The sequence below is a fragment of the Perca fluviatilis genome, chromosome 20 (assembly GCF_010015445.1).
Source record: "Perca fluviatilis chromosome 20, GENO_Pfluv_1.0, whole genome shotgun sequence".
NCBI lineage: Eukaryota > Metazoa > Chordata > Actinopteri > Perciformes > Percidae > Perca > Perca fluviatilis.
Genome location: NC_053131.1, coordinates 25,266,336 through 25,281,312, shown reverse-complemented (window position 1 = coordinate 25,281,312; position 14,977 = coordinate 25,266,336). Strand labels below are relative to the sequence as shown.

General features: G+C 38.4%; 1 protein-coding gene across 4 annotated transcripts; it reads left to right on the top strand.

The window, feature by feature from the left end:
- The first annotated feature begins 2,362 nt into the window (after positions 1-2,362).
- gnmt (glycine N-methyltransferase) lies at positions 2,363-13,009 on the top strand. 4 transcript variants are annotated; one of them, XM_039786391.1, is made up of 7 exons: positions 2,363-2,731; positions 5,185-5,312; positions 5,524-5,637; positions 5,900-6,042; positions 8,326-8,447; positions 10,757-10,958; positions 11,016-13,009. In XM_039786391.1, the coding sequence occupies exons 1-6, from the start codon at positions 2,523-2,525 to the stop codon at positions 10,926-10,928; spliced, it is 888 nt and encodes a 295-aa protein (XP_039642325.1). In that variant the 5' UTR covers positions 2,363-2,522; the 3' UTR covers positions 10,929-10,958; positions 11,016-13,009. The 4 variants fall into 4 exon arrangements, with proteins under 4 accessions (XP_039642325.1, XP_039642324.1, XP_039642323.1 ...); XM_039786390.1 differs by having other exon boundaries at positions 10,757-10,962; XM_039786389.1 differs by having other exon boundaries at positions 10,757-10,977; positions 11,031-13,009.
- The last annotated feature ends 1,968 nt before the right edge of the window (positions 13,010-14,977 follow it).

Below are 14,977 nucleotides of genomic sequence, written 5' to 3'. Positions count from 1 at the left end.
GTAATGCCCTAAATTAAATAGCCTATAATGAATATCCTGCTTTATCTACAGCCAGGATGTTAAAAAGTGATGGAACATTTGAAAGCTTTTATGCCTATAGCCTAGCCTAAAACACTGACCACACCACACTGTTTAAGGTAAAAACAAATTCATTTTATTAGCCTCTTATTTCATTATTTGTCCTCTTTAGCATAGCTACAGTTCATGGTCCTCTGACGTCTGACTGCTTTGTCGTCCAGTCCATCCTGCCCGGTCTGACGCAGCAAGCGCGCAACTGTTGCACAGCCTGGGCAAAAGTAAATTGGGTGACGGCGGCTGTCCCCATCTGCTGTGTAAGAGCATCTAAAACAGAAAATACAAGCACAATGCAAAAAATGTGCCTTTAAGTTAAACAGAACACCCACAAATACACACTTGGAAACAAATTCATTAGGCCTAACTAGTATTTTGCAATGATCGGATATAAGGCAATTTGTCCAGTGTTGTAGGCTAGCCTATCATGTTTTCCCTAAATTCAAATCACTTTTCAAAATTTAAGGTTACCTTTTTACTTGCTTCAGTCCCTCCGGCAGGTGATCTCTTTTCTTCCCTCTCCGCCTGGCATTTCCCTCTCTACAAACACATTACAACACAATTAGCTAGAGCAACAAATACTGTCACATCCTTGCCAAACATCAGTTCAAAATGGATTTTTAGGCTAAGACTAGCGCTAGCTAACGTTAGCTAGAATTAGCTAACATGACCGAATTCAAAATAATATCCAATAATTTCCTTGCCAAAACATTTCCAACTTCACCTGTACCATATTCTTAGACTGTTACTGCTAGCTAACGCTAGCGAATGTTAGCTAACGCTAGCTAACGTTAGCTAACGCTAGCTAACATTAGCTATTTTTAAAAGTTGTCTGATGCAGAATCCAAAAGCATGATGGACACTAACCATCATGTTAACGAGTAACAGTATTTGATTTAGTACAATTCATTCATATCGAACATTACATATTAAGCAAGCTTACCTGATTATTCGCCCCAAGAGTCCAGAACTGAAATGTGTCCCGTGCCAGTACGTTGGTCTACCACCGATGATCTCGGTCAACCAAAATCAATGGCTTTTCAATCATATTTCCCGGTCAACTATATATCAATGCTTTTTCAATCATATTTCCCGGTCAACTATATATCAATGCTTTTTCAATCATATTTCCCGGTCAACTATATATCAATGCATTTTCAATCATATTTCCCGGTCAACTATATTTCGATGGCTTTTCAACAACAGGTCGTTTCCCGGTCAACTATAAATCAATGACTTTTCAACACATTGGCAATATCGCCCAGTAAAGCAAATATCAATGCTTAATCAATCATAAAGATAACTATAGATCAATGTTGTTCCAATGTTGTTGCCATCAACATTAATAACGTCAGGTTTCATCGATATTGTAATGGTGATTCAACATTTATTTTGCATTGAAATTTCAATATCAACCATAATGATGATTCCGATGGAAAATCAATATTTATTCAATGTTGGGTTGCTGTCTATCTTATCTCCCCAAAAAACAAGCACGCAAGTTAAAACCGCTGTTAAACAGGAGTTCCAGTGACTAATCAGTGAGAAAACACCAAGACAATGAACAAACAACATGTGGGCAAAGATCAGTGGTGACAGGAATATGTGACTAACAGAGCAGATTTTAAAGTTGGACTGCAGTGTTGATAAGACTGGGTGGCACAACCCCAACCTGTATGACCAGTTGTGGCTGACAAAACCTCACCTCTGCCAGTAGCTATAATACAGTAGCCTACATGGTCCTTTGTGAGTTTACACAAAGCAGCCAATCAAAACAGGAGGCGTTACCTTGTTAGGAGGTAAACAAGAAAAAAAAGGTTTGTATGTGTGGCAGACACCCTTTAAGAAAATTATAGTTGGCCTACATTTAAGTTGCTTTTGCTTTTATTCTTAATTTGATTTTATGCATTTATTGAAACCTGTTTCAGATATTATCCCTTTTCATGAGTTCATGTACCATATGCATTCTGTATTGAAATGTGTTGTGCAAGTTAATAATAATAATTAAAAAAAAATTGTGACATCGAATTGCAAATAAACCCTATATTTCTGCTAACTTTGTTATAATTTTGTTAAAGTCCGAATTTTCAGACATATAGGCTAGTTAACCCAAACACCTAAAGTATAGATTTACGCAGTTGTGCGTTACGGATCCTGGGAGGTTATTTTAGGGTAAGAAATTCATTAACTTCCACGTCAAGGACGTCTAACGTAAACACGGAAGTAGGTGCTGTCGGTCTCCTCTTGCTTCATGATCCTATCAGAAAGTAGGCGTCAGTTCATAGAACAGTGTCATTGGGTTAAAGTTTGCCCCACCTTTGTTGCTTATATCTGGGCTAGCATGTGGAGAGAGTAGAGGACAGCTCGTTTTCAGACACACTTAGAGCAGTCAGGTTGCTGAATACCTCTTTCGTTTGTTGAGTAAGCTAAACACTCAACGAAGCAGTAGCATGTCGGTCGACAGCGTGTTTAGGACCCGCTCTCTCGGTGTGGCCGCCGAGGGACTTCCTGACCAGTATGCCGACGGCAAAGCAGCGAAAGTCTGGGAGCTGTACATCGGAGACACGCAGAGTAGGACGCAGGAATACAAAAGCTGGGTGGTGTCTTTGCTGAAAGAGCAAGGGGTGCAAAGAGTGCTGGATGTAGCCTGCGGAACAGGGTAATGTCAGACCGACGTTTGAGAAGGGTTTAAGTTTGGTGTGGCAGTGAACGTCTCACCAAACTCTATTAAAAATGTGTTCAATTGAATGCATACCTTGTATATCTGCAAACGTAACACCCCCAGTGAAGAAATGTATAGAGTTTCTATATTTGCACAACCTAATCTTTAATTCGGCATTAGCCCTATACATCAAGTCTACATAATTTAAATGAATATTAATAATTTCGATTCACTTTCTCCAGCTACAGCATATTTTGATGTAACGTTAGCAACTGTGGTAAAATAGATAGTATACTTTACTTTGTTTCTTGTGCTTGATAGAGTCATAGACAAATACACGATTTACACCTGCATAAAAGAGTCAATTTTAGGTTCAGACAATTTGAAATGTAAAAGTATTAAAAATGCCAATGTTGCTTCTATAATAAGTGAGATTATCTATAGTTAATCAAGTTAGTTTGACTTTCCAGGATTTTCAACTCGGTGACCCCTTTAACTCTAGACAAAATCCGGATTAGGCCAGAGAGTGATGAATGAAAGTGCAGAGTTGCAACAGCCACTGTGCCAGTTCCTGCCTTCGGCAGCAGTCTGGTACCATGAGCTGAGTCATGTAGATTGAAAGTGTTTTTATGTTACAACTAAGAAGGCTTATTTGGCCTAAACAAAAGCCTCAAGATACACGTGTTGTGAAGATCAGTATACATTTTCTACCTTTTACATTTACACCAGTTAGACCTACCCACATTTGAAGCACATAATCAACTTTGGGGTTGTTGAATGGGAGATGTACTGTTTGTGTAAGTGGAAGCTAGCTGCTGAATTTGACTTGTGTGCGATAGCAGATGTAGGGTTCAGTGGGTGATGAACTAGACATGGTTTGCAGCAGGGAGTTTTGACTGGTTCCATGCAGTCTGAGTACCTCTGCTGATACAGAACAGCAGCAAGGTCATTGGCTGAACTCAACAAGAAAACAGCATACTATAACCTGTCTGTGTAGTCCCTCAATTCATCTCAATTGGTCTTTCTGTCTGGGAGAAGTTGTGCAGGAGATGCAATATTATTATTTATTTTGTCATTTAATGATGTATTGTACAACTGGATTTTACACTAAACAAACATCCATTCAGTGATCTATCGGTTTAGTTGAACCATCTCCAAAATAGGCTGCTGAAATGTATTTTCTTGATCACTAAAAATCCATCATTACAGCCACTTCACAGAGCTAATCATCTTCATCATAACAACCTCATTATTTTCATGAATCTTCAAAAAAATCGACATAGTACAGCTTGATATCTTACATATGGCTGCTGTGATATAGTATGGAGGAATTTAGCACACCGACTCTGACCCTATTCCATAGTAGAAGTGTGTCTCAGCACCACAACCAATCGGGGCGATGTAAACATGCTCACAGTGGAATGAGGTCAACAAAATGGCCTCACTATTTTTGGCTGTCTAAATGTGCCTGTGATGCCAGTCTCTCCAGTTGTTGTGCCATCAGAGCTAGCAGTGACTTATGCATGAGCAGAAGAAGCTGTAGATCATGCTTTAAGCTGCAGATCATGCTTTCAATTAAGAATACAATCATCATGACTTGCAGATAAATGACCTTGATCTGAACCATAGAGGAATTTTTGTTTTGTCTGAGATTTATTTTGCGTAATTCCAAGTGAACCAAAGCTTGTAAAAAATGTTGCCTTAAACTCAAGGACGAGGTTGGATTTCAGCTACAAATCTGCTTTCTTACTGTTGGCTTGCTTGGTCTCCCTGCGTAAAGACTGTTGTGTTTTTAGCCCTTTTTTTATATATATTTTTATACCATTGTGTACTATCTTGCAGTTACCCAGTTGTTGTTAATGATTGCAGTTTAGGAAATACTGTTGTTTCTTGTGCCAACATTTTGACAAAAACTGTTAATAAAAAAGTTTTCGGTCATTATGCAATGAGTCTTGCTCCTGAGTTGCTCTTTAACATGAACTGTGCATCAATTTGATTCCGTTCCGTTTTGAATTTTTTAAATTCGTGCATATTGTTTAACAACTAGTTACTATTTGAAAAGAGTTGTAATCGCTCAAGACACTTCAGTGCAAGGACTGTCCAAACGAAACTCAGCGGCCTCAGTTCAGATTATGTTTTGGCCTGGGTTCATGTTGTTCTGCCAAGCTTTCTAAGCATGAAGAGCTACGGACTATCAGTTATCAACCATCTTTATACCTGTAAAACATTAAGACGTTGCATGATATTACTAACAAACCACATTGCTGTTTGAGGATGAGGTTGTCACTTGTCAATGTTAGTCTAATAGATAAAGATAAAGTCAATGAAATCACCATTGTCCCACTTTGCTGTAGTACTACACAATAAAGTGTGTTATTAGCAGAACTTGTGAGATTATGCCATTGTTTGTATACATAACTGGTATTTACAGAGCGTGTTTTATTTTGTAGAGTTGACTCCATCATGTTGGTGGAAGAGGGCTTTACAATGGTGAGCGTGGATGCCAGCGACAAAATGCTCAAGTATGCGCTGAAGTCAAGATGGGAGAGAAGAAAAGAACAAGCTTTTGACCAGTGGGGTACAGCATTTTATTATTTTGTTAGGATTGAATTGTCATGTTTAAATGTTCAGAACACTTAAAAAGTTCCTTAAAGCTTAAAGTCTTTATTGGATAAACTGAGCGTGATCTTTTAGGGTTATGTCAAATCAAATTGCTGCAGTGTTCATCAGGTGACATCCTCATGTTTTCCTCTGTATGTTTAACTCCTTGGCCCTTCTCTTGTCCTCAGTGATTGAAGAGGCCAACTGGTTGACGTTACCAGAGGATATTCAGAAACCAGGGGCTGGCTTTGATGCGGTTATCTGCCTCGGCAACTCATTCGCCCACTTACCAGACTTTAAAGGTACGTAAGATCTAAAGGGACAGAGCCATTACTTAAAGGTTCGTAAACTTTTGAGGTTCATACTTGTGTTTTGGGTTTCTACTAGAACGTGTTAACATGCTTTTAATGTCCAAAACAAATTCTAAATATATATGGGATTCATTTAAGATCATCTCCAACCAAACAAAATCTATCCTTCAAGCCAATAACATAATCTTTTATTCAAACAATGTGATTTAATTATAGGTCATTCTGTTGATAGTGATCATGTTATTGCCTTAAGGGGACCAGAGTGATCAAAAGTTGGCCCTTCAGAACATTGCCAGTATGGTCAGACCAGGTGGGATCCTCATCATTGACCACCGTAATTACGACTACATCCTGGAGACCGGCCGGGCGCCACAAGGCAAAAATATCTACTATAAGGTACTAAAATGAATGGAGTTAGGAATGTTTTTTTGTTTTTTGTGAACTTTAGGCCTATTATTTGAGAGGACAGCTGAAGACCTGAAAGGAGGGGAGGGGATGACATGCAGCAAAGGGCCACAGGTCAGAATCGAACCCTGGGCCGCTGCGGTAAGGACTAAGCCTCTTTATTTTCCACAGAGGTTCAAACTGACATGTAGATGGATAATTTTGTAACTCATCCAACCTTATTCCCTGTATACCCATTTCAGTAATTTTACCAGTAGCAGCTTCATCCTCCATCTTCGTCTACAAACGATGCATTCTGGCATTACTGAGTGTAGATCATCCATGTTATGGCCCACCACACAGTCACTGTAGTTTACGTGCATAAAACAAAAGGTTGAAAAAGTTCTGAAAAACACGGCTGAAACGTCTCCTGTGTAAGATGTGCTGAAGGTCACAGCTGCTGTACCGTTTTGGATTCTTCTTGAAAAGACCATCAACATCTACAACTGCCTTCAGTTTTGGTTAATGGATGTTGTCGGAACCTACCTGCTTAGCATGAAACCTCTTCTTCATTGAAGTGGTACCATTGAGTCGGATAATTTTTAATACAATTTCCAGTAGGGCTGTACTTGACTAAAGAAATTCTTGGTCGACTAACACTCATACGATTTTGTCAACTAATCGATTAGTTGATTTAATCGATGGGTCTGTAAAACTGAGTTTCAAAAAGTACCACTTGTGTTTACCAGAGATGTTCTCATAAGTTAATCAAAAAATAAATCATTCAGCATGAAAAAGCATAAAGAAATGACCAATCTTCATCGACTAAGACCAAAAAAGGGGGCAGCCCTAATTGCTAGTGCCCTTACCTGGTAGCTGTTCTTCTGTCTTGGTCACGTTCTCCAGCAAACAGACTGTGTTTGATGGTGGGAAGCCTGCTGGGGATCACAGAACGTGTAAAATGGGTGGATCCCTCTCAGTAAAGCTCCATACTGTCAACGAAGAATCAGTTGGTGGCTCCATGTGTTTCAGAGAAATCATGTGGCTGACCACATCACACAGGCCAACAGTGTAAGTTAGCAGCATTACATGGAGAAACTCAAACTGAATCAAGTGCAAGGGTATTTGTTTATTTCAATGTATAACATGTTATTTAAAGAACAGATTAATTGTATGTAGTTTAAAAAAAAGTAAAAGTTAGTTAAATAGTGCTGTTGGCCTTTGCTATTTTTTAGGGTGTCCTGGTGCCCTCCAAGGTAACATGCCAAGAATCTACTAATACAGTGTTGCCAAAAGTACCATGTAAAAGTGACCACGTATGTGCTTATTTCATTTGCATATGAAACAGCCTGTTGAACGAACAGGCTACTTTTTGGAATGATTCCCCAAGAAAAGTAAAATGCATCTATTACAAACTTGTAAGAGGCTACTTAAAGAAGAACAAAGCCATCAGCCTGAACGGTACAAAAAAAGACAATCAAAATCTCTGACTCTTCGTTGCTTTGTGAAAAGGAGTTGGAGACAAAATTGTTTATGAATGTTTTTATTTTTTACACCATCTTAGCAGCAGCTGAGTTTAAGACCTAAATCTCTATCCAGAGCCTGCCGGATATTGCGAGGTTTTTCATTGAAAGTGGCCCCAAGAGAAACGGAAGGAAATGTGGACGGAATTGCCGTTTTTTTGGCAATGGGGGGGAAAAAACAGATAATGTCAGAAGTACTGAGGAGAAGAAATCTATTTGGGAAGATGGAACAAAATAAGTTAAGTGTTCCTGTGGCTTAAAATGATTTGAAAATTATTTGCATGGAGTATAGTACAATGACAACATACAGTATGATTGGATTCAGATCATAGACTGTATATAAAGAAGTTTCAGACATCTAAATTTGAATTCAACAACCAATCCTGCAATTTATTATCTATCTTATTTGCAAAAGATATAATATAGAAATAGCATAACAGCATTGAGCCATATTTGATGTATTTTCCACAAAACAAGCTCTATATTCTTTAATCCAGCCAATATAGGAACCAACCAGCTGGAAGGCCTAAATAGAAATACTATGTCAACAGTCATTTGCAAGAGCAAAATCCACTTCTGATACCTCTGTAATCCCAGAGTCTGCTCTCGTGGTCCATGTAGTCCATACAAGTAAGAACTACCACCTGGTTTTGTTCAGTCACTGCTCACTGTTAGCCACTGCTCAGGAAAAGAGGAAAGGTTGTGACAAGTATCTTTGGTGCCTTATACTGATAAACGTGTCATAAATGTGTGTGTTTGTGTTGTGCTGCAGAGTGATCTAACTCAGGACATCTCCACTTCGGTGCTGTGGGTCGACAATAAGCCCCATATGATCACTCTGGACTACACCATCCACGTGCCCAAGGCAACCCTTCAAAATCTTCCTGACGTCAGGTAGGTCAGCCCTTTGCTACTTACTAGGGCAATATGGCGGGGAAAAGCCTCTTTTATGGTAAATATAATATTATGTTTTGATATTTTAAATATAATATATTTTTTGCAGAATCAAGTGAGTATTTAATAATGGATGAAATAACCAGAAACTGATGTCTGTTTTTGCTGAAGCAAATTAAAAACCAAGTGTTTCATAAAGTCAATGCAAAAATCTTGTAAAAATCTAGAATTAACATTAGGCAGTCTTGCCTTATAATTTGCATGGCCTCATACAGTACATCCAGAGATAGTTAGTTAGTTAGTTAGTTAGTTAGTTAGTTAGTTAGTTAGTTAGTTAGTTAGTGTTAGTTAGTTAGTTAGTTAAAGGGATAGTTTGGATATTTTGAAGTGGGGTTGTATGAGGTACTTATCCATAGTCAGTGTGTTAGCTACAGTTGATGGCAGTCGGCACGTCCGCAGTTTGGACGACTGCGAGTACCATAACAGAAGCTAAGCAATGTGCTGCTGTGGACAGGATCAGCAGCAACACGTGTTTAAGCCACCTAAGAAAAAGGCCTGCCTAAATAAGTCAATATCAGCTGAAGTGTACGCTATATTAAGAATATTTTCCCTGCCTTACCTTTCTAACAGGGAACTGAGGCCGTTAAAGTAAGTTAAAGTAACACTGTGTAACTTTTCCCCCTATGGTACCCCTACAGGTTGGAAGCGGAATTGTCAATTACATTGTCCAGGTCATTTGAACTACAGAGCCGAGGCGACCCGATCTGGCAAACTTGCATGTGTAATGTAATGGACAACTCCGCTTCCAACCTGTAGGGGGACCGAAGCAGGAAAAGTTACATAGTGTTGCTTGAATATGCATCTATGCTTCCTACAAAGCCACCAGACTCCTTTTGACAAAAACAGCTATTTTACCTGGCAGAACACGGAAATTGCTAGTCTACTGCGATTGGTTAGTTTGTTTGTGTTATTGTGTGACTTTGTTGAATCCTAACTAAGCCTTTAAGGCAGGGATCTTCAACAGGGGGTCCGGGACCCCCAGGGGGTCCTCAGGGTCACTCCAGGGTGGCCTCCAAATTATTGTTAATTTTTGAAAGTTTTTTTTCAAAAATTAAGAAGTCTAACCTGATTCCAACATATTATTAGCAAATATAAATCCACTGATCGTAGGCTTACTGGCCAGTAAGTAATGTAGTCACTAAGGTAGCCATCCACAGATACAGTTCATCCCAAAGGATTGACTTTCACATTTGTTTCACATTTAAGGGTTAACATTATGATTTATAAAATCATGCCAAAATTATTAGGCTTTTTGAATAACTTTGTATTCTATGCAAAAAAGGTATCTATAATGCTTTAACTCTAAAAGTTATTGTAGGACCAGATTAATATGCAACTTCATTTTATACAATATATGTAGTAGGGGGTCCCTGATCGTCTCTCTTTCAATTAAGGGGTCGTTGGCTTAGAAAACATTGAAGACCCCTGCTTTAAGGGATAGATAGGGGGGGGGTATGACATGCATCGAAGTGTTCAAGCTAATAGCACGGAAGTTTCAGTAGGGTATGTGTCTGAACTAGTCGGTTACACCACTTAATTTGCGTCTTTCTTTGTTATAGTTTTCTTAGTTCTTATGCAATTTTTAAAGTACTTTGAATGGCCACCGTCTATGACATTTTCTATATAAATTCCCTCTTTGCCCTAGCTGCCACTATTTATTCAAGGGCTACAATAAAATGGGTTGGGGAGAACATTGATCTGCTGGAAGAAGCAATTACTACCTGACGGGGATTTTAAAACTGCAAAGAGGTGCTGTGAGAAAAACTTGTTCAAGAGTAATTACACTTTCAAATTGTCAAAGTCAACTAGTATCATGTCATCTCTTACGCGCAGCTTTGCTAACAGTTTGTGTTTGATAATGAAAGCTACAGTGACATGCCGTATTTGTGACAGATAATGCTCTGATACCTGTCCTTTTTGGTGCATATTCAGAGCAGTGTCAACTTTGCATTCAGTTTATCAAACGACTGACTCTTCAGGCGTTATAAACATTCATCTGTCAGAATATAATCATGACGATGATGTGTGACCTTTTGAGTAAAAAGTTACCTCAAAGGCACTCTCTAGTCAGTGTTTATGTGCTTTTGGTATTTGGCTCACCGTCTGGGCTGTTTTTTCACCGTGAAGAATCTCTTCGAGTCAAGGTAGAAAGGTCTCTCTCACCAGACATGTTAGACACGATAGACAGTAGCCTTTAAAGAGTGGTTGGAGGAATTCTAATGTGCAAATGCTCTGTTTGGCCTCCCCAGTAAATTTCGTCTGTCCTACTACCCTCATCGTCTGGAGAGCTTCAAAGCTTTACTGACCGAGGCCTTCAACAGCAAAATGGAGCACAGCGTCTACGGAGATTTCAAGACGTACGTCCCTGGCCAGAACCAGGCCCCCTGCTACTTCATCCATGTCTGTAAGAAGACAGCCTAAGAACAACCTGTTACACACACACACACACACACACACACACACACACACACACACACACACACACACACACACACACACACACACACAACACACACACACACAGTCTGAACATGCTCCTACTGTCCTCCAGATTTGGGCAAAATTCTATTTGAATATGTTTTAAAACAATATTTCATTTTAGATCTTTTGTTTAAAAAAAAAAAAAAGAAAAGAAGAAGAAGAATAGAAGCATATTGGCACTACATCATTTGTGTCCAGTGTTAGCATATTCAAGAATGGTTATGCCAGTAGCTGTTATTATACATCATTATATAAGAAAATGTATTAGTGATTTTTGCTATGTTCTAGAAAGTTACAATTCAAACTTGCTATTAGTTTTAATTTTCACTAATAATGTTTGCTAAAATGTTAAAGCCTCTTCCAGGAACAAATGGTTGATTCTGATCTCTCTTTTTAACTTAAAACACAGTGCGTTCCTAAAACTCTAGAAAGGTCAAAGCTAGTTTGAAAAATATATTCAAAATTTATCGGACCACTGTTTTGCCCATATCTGGTATTTTCCTAATATGCTGTATGCAGCTTTAGTTTTGTCTTGACCTCATTTCGCCTTTCTGAACTTCGATAACCACAAAGAACATGTGTTAACATGGTGCTGTACATTAGTGATATTTCTCATGATGGAACACTTGATATTAATTGCCAGTAATGTACGAAGTGCAATTCCAGACAATTGCATTTTAAAAGTTTACCACAAGGGTCTTAAAAACACACATAAAGCATCCGTGTTTTGTGAATACGTTTGCCGTTCTTTTGATTGTATTTTTGAGCTCGAAAAGTGGATCCTATTCTGGTCTACTGCCTTTCTTTAAATCTGGCACAGCATGATGGCAGTTTTACTTCACTGTTACTGTTGTGGCTGTCGCCACATGTTCAATAGTATTCTTGCTCGACTTGGTGGACGTCACTTAAATAAGACCAGAGCGAAGTGAACATTTTTAATCCCCCTGTTTAGGGTAAACCAGTGGTACTGTCAATCCAATCAACATTCCTTCACCCTACAGTGTTCTTCTCACCAAATTCCCTCCAACTCCAGAGCTACATAACCTCTGACCTCTCTGAACCTGAAAATGTCCACTAAAGACTGCTCATGGTTATAACGGTTTCTAATATTTAAATGTAATTTGCCTTTTTTTTTTTTTTTTTTCTTTTTTTTTTTTTGCAATTTATAGCATTTTTGTTTGGTTGGTTTCTAGGTTCTGTTATTTCATAGTACAATTCATTTACTTTATTTGAGCTAAATACAGCCTTTACATGTTCTGGGCACTAATTAATGCAGGCCAGGAATGAAAGTCAGCCTTTTTTAGTCCTATTGAGGATTCATCCAAAACTACTACCAGAATCATTTCAGGAATACTCATATTCGTTGCTGTGTGTACTAAAACTGGTTAAAAATCCAAACCGTTGCATTACAGTAATAGCATAGACAACCCAACTGTATTTAAAATTGTGTTATCAACCAAATATATTTCAAAAGTGTTATTTTCTGCTCAATCTTAGTTTATTTTTGCTTTAAAAGTGCAAGAAACCTGATTGTTATGCAATTGTGCTGCACAGTACATTGTCTCAAATAATTGAGTTTAGCCAAATAATGAGGGGAGCATGATGAAAGAATAATTTATTTTTGCTGTTTTATCCAGGTTCAAATACATTTTGCTTCGACACCAAATAAAAAATTTGTTTTTCACTGAAATGAGAAAGGTGCTCTACCAGAGAGAAATCAAATATTATCACTACCCCTGCTGTTTGCCTAAACAGGAGTGCACTGTGCATTCAAATGTTGTGCCAGTGCCTCTTGTAGAACTACATTTACGGTACGCAGAAGTTTGTAATTGAGATCAACAGTAGGTTCAGAATGTGTTAAGAATGGCTGGATGTTTGAGTGGCCTTGAAAGTTTATGTAGAGATTTCACAACAGTCTTATCATGTTGCCAGATCTTAAAAATAAAGTGTAAACATTTTATAATGAACAAGGATTATTGGAATTATTTTGCATGAAATAAAAAATATTTTAAGTAAGTAAACTGATTGTCACATTTTTATTTTCAGTGTCATGTTTCTGTGACATAATCGTTACAAAGTGAATTTGAAGATTCATCTGTTGTAACCTCCTTTTAATGTACTACCAGATTTATTAACTATGTAAACATTTATGTTTTGAAAGGTTTTATAGGCATATATTTTTTGCATGTAAGGGTTTATACATTACAATGGACATGTTGATAAGCATATCTGAGAGTTCTAGTTATTTTAGAAAAGCAGTTTATTACAGCCATGTTAATCCCAGGAGCTGTCTCAGTATCACTGGATCAAGTAAAGCTATTTGTACTTATACATTCAAATTCTGCATGAAAGCAACACAAAATGCGAGAATTTCACTCACTGTTTTCACTATCATAATTCTCATAACAACTGTGCCAAAGCAACTAGTAAAAACTGTACATTGTACTCTAGATTATTGAGACACGATATGACAGCAATAGGCCCTTTTCACAGCAGAAGTTTTGACTTGTCCTAATAGGAAAAGTGTTCACTTACGATGGCTCTGTTAGAGTGACAGGGAGGATACCAGGACCCTGCAATCAAAACCGCAAAATGTAATTCAGCCATCATTAATGTTATTATTTACACCTGTGCTTTTCATACTGTGAAAAGTTTGGGCCCTGTTTTAACGATCTAAGCGCACGGCGTGAAGCGTCTGGCGCAGGTGCGTAATTTAGGGCGCGTACGAATCCACTTTTGCTAGTTTAACGGGAGAAAAAAGGGTCCGTGCGCCAGGCGCATGGTTCAAAAGGGTTGTACTTAGTGTCTTCATTAATCATAGGTGTGTTTTGGGCGTAACGTGCAATAAACCAATCGGAGCGTCATCTCCCATTCCCTTTGAAAGCCAGGCGTGTTTGTACCTTGGCGCATTGCTGTTGTGATGGCAGATTTGCACCGTTATATTTTTTATTTGTAATCTTTTGCATGTTTGTGTGCTGCTGTGCTTCCGTGTTTGTGTGTGTTTGTGTGTGTGTACGGGCGCTGTGCATAAGCCTTGGTTTTTGTTGGTCAATGGCGCGATCACTTCCCGTTGCCTCAAGATAGCAATACACCCAGAATGCACCTGAACACGCCTCCCTGTAAGACCAGCATGCCCATGGGCTCAAAGTTGGGCGCAGGTGCATTTGCTATTTAAACAATGTGGGCGCTGTGTTATTGACTTTAGACCAGGTTTTTGTTGAGCAATGGCGCAATCACTTCCCGCTGCCTCAAGATAGCAAGTCGGGCTTTGCATTGCGCTGCACCAAGTGCAAAACAAAAAAGATGTGAAAAAGGCCTATTGCCATGATATTCCATCAGTGTTAGAGCCTATTACCCAAATTGTCAGCTAAGTGCAGAATACAGATTGGACACAAGAGGGCGGTATTACATTACATGTAACTATTGGAACGCAGTCCAAATCCCACAGATGAGGATCAAACTCCATTAGTAAACTTCTGCTTTTTGTCTTTCTGCATGATACATTTTGTCATCATACCAATGTGATTCTTTAACTTAATCTAAGCAAGTTTTAAATGTCTCATTTATTTTTAATGGCCCTGGTCTGGTCTTAATTACGTGTATTGTGATTGCTAAACCGTTTGATATCTTGCTTTAAAGACCCTAGGCCTTCAAGTTTAGCTGACTTTGTAATTTTGTGTGTTTTTGTAAACCTAAAAGAAGCAATGTTTTCACCTTCTAGCTCTCTTTTCTGGACACTGCTCTAACAAATAGAAATTCAAAGAACAATAGAAAGTTCTTAGCCCAAATAAAAAATACAGCTTCTTCTCTGTGTATTTCTTTTTGATGTTGTCTTTCTTTAATAATAATAATAATTTCTTACACTGCACAGTATTTTATCTGTTTTAAATGTTTTAATCGTTTTTAACTGCTCTTTAATGTTTTATGTAAAGCACTTTGAATTGCCCTGTTGCTGAAATGTGCTATACAAATAAAGCTGCCTTTCCTTG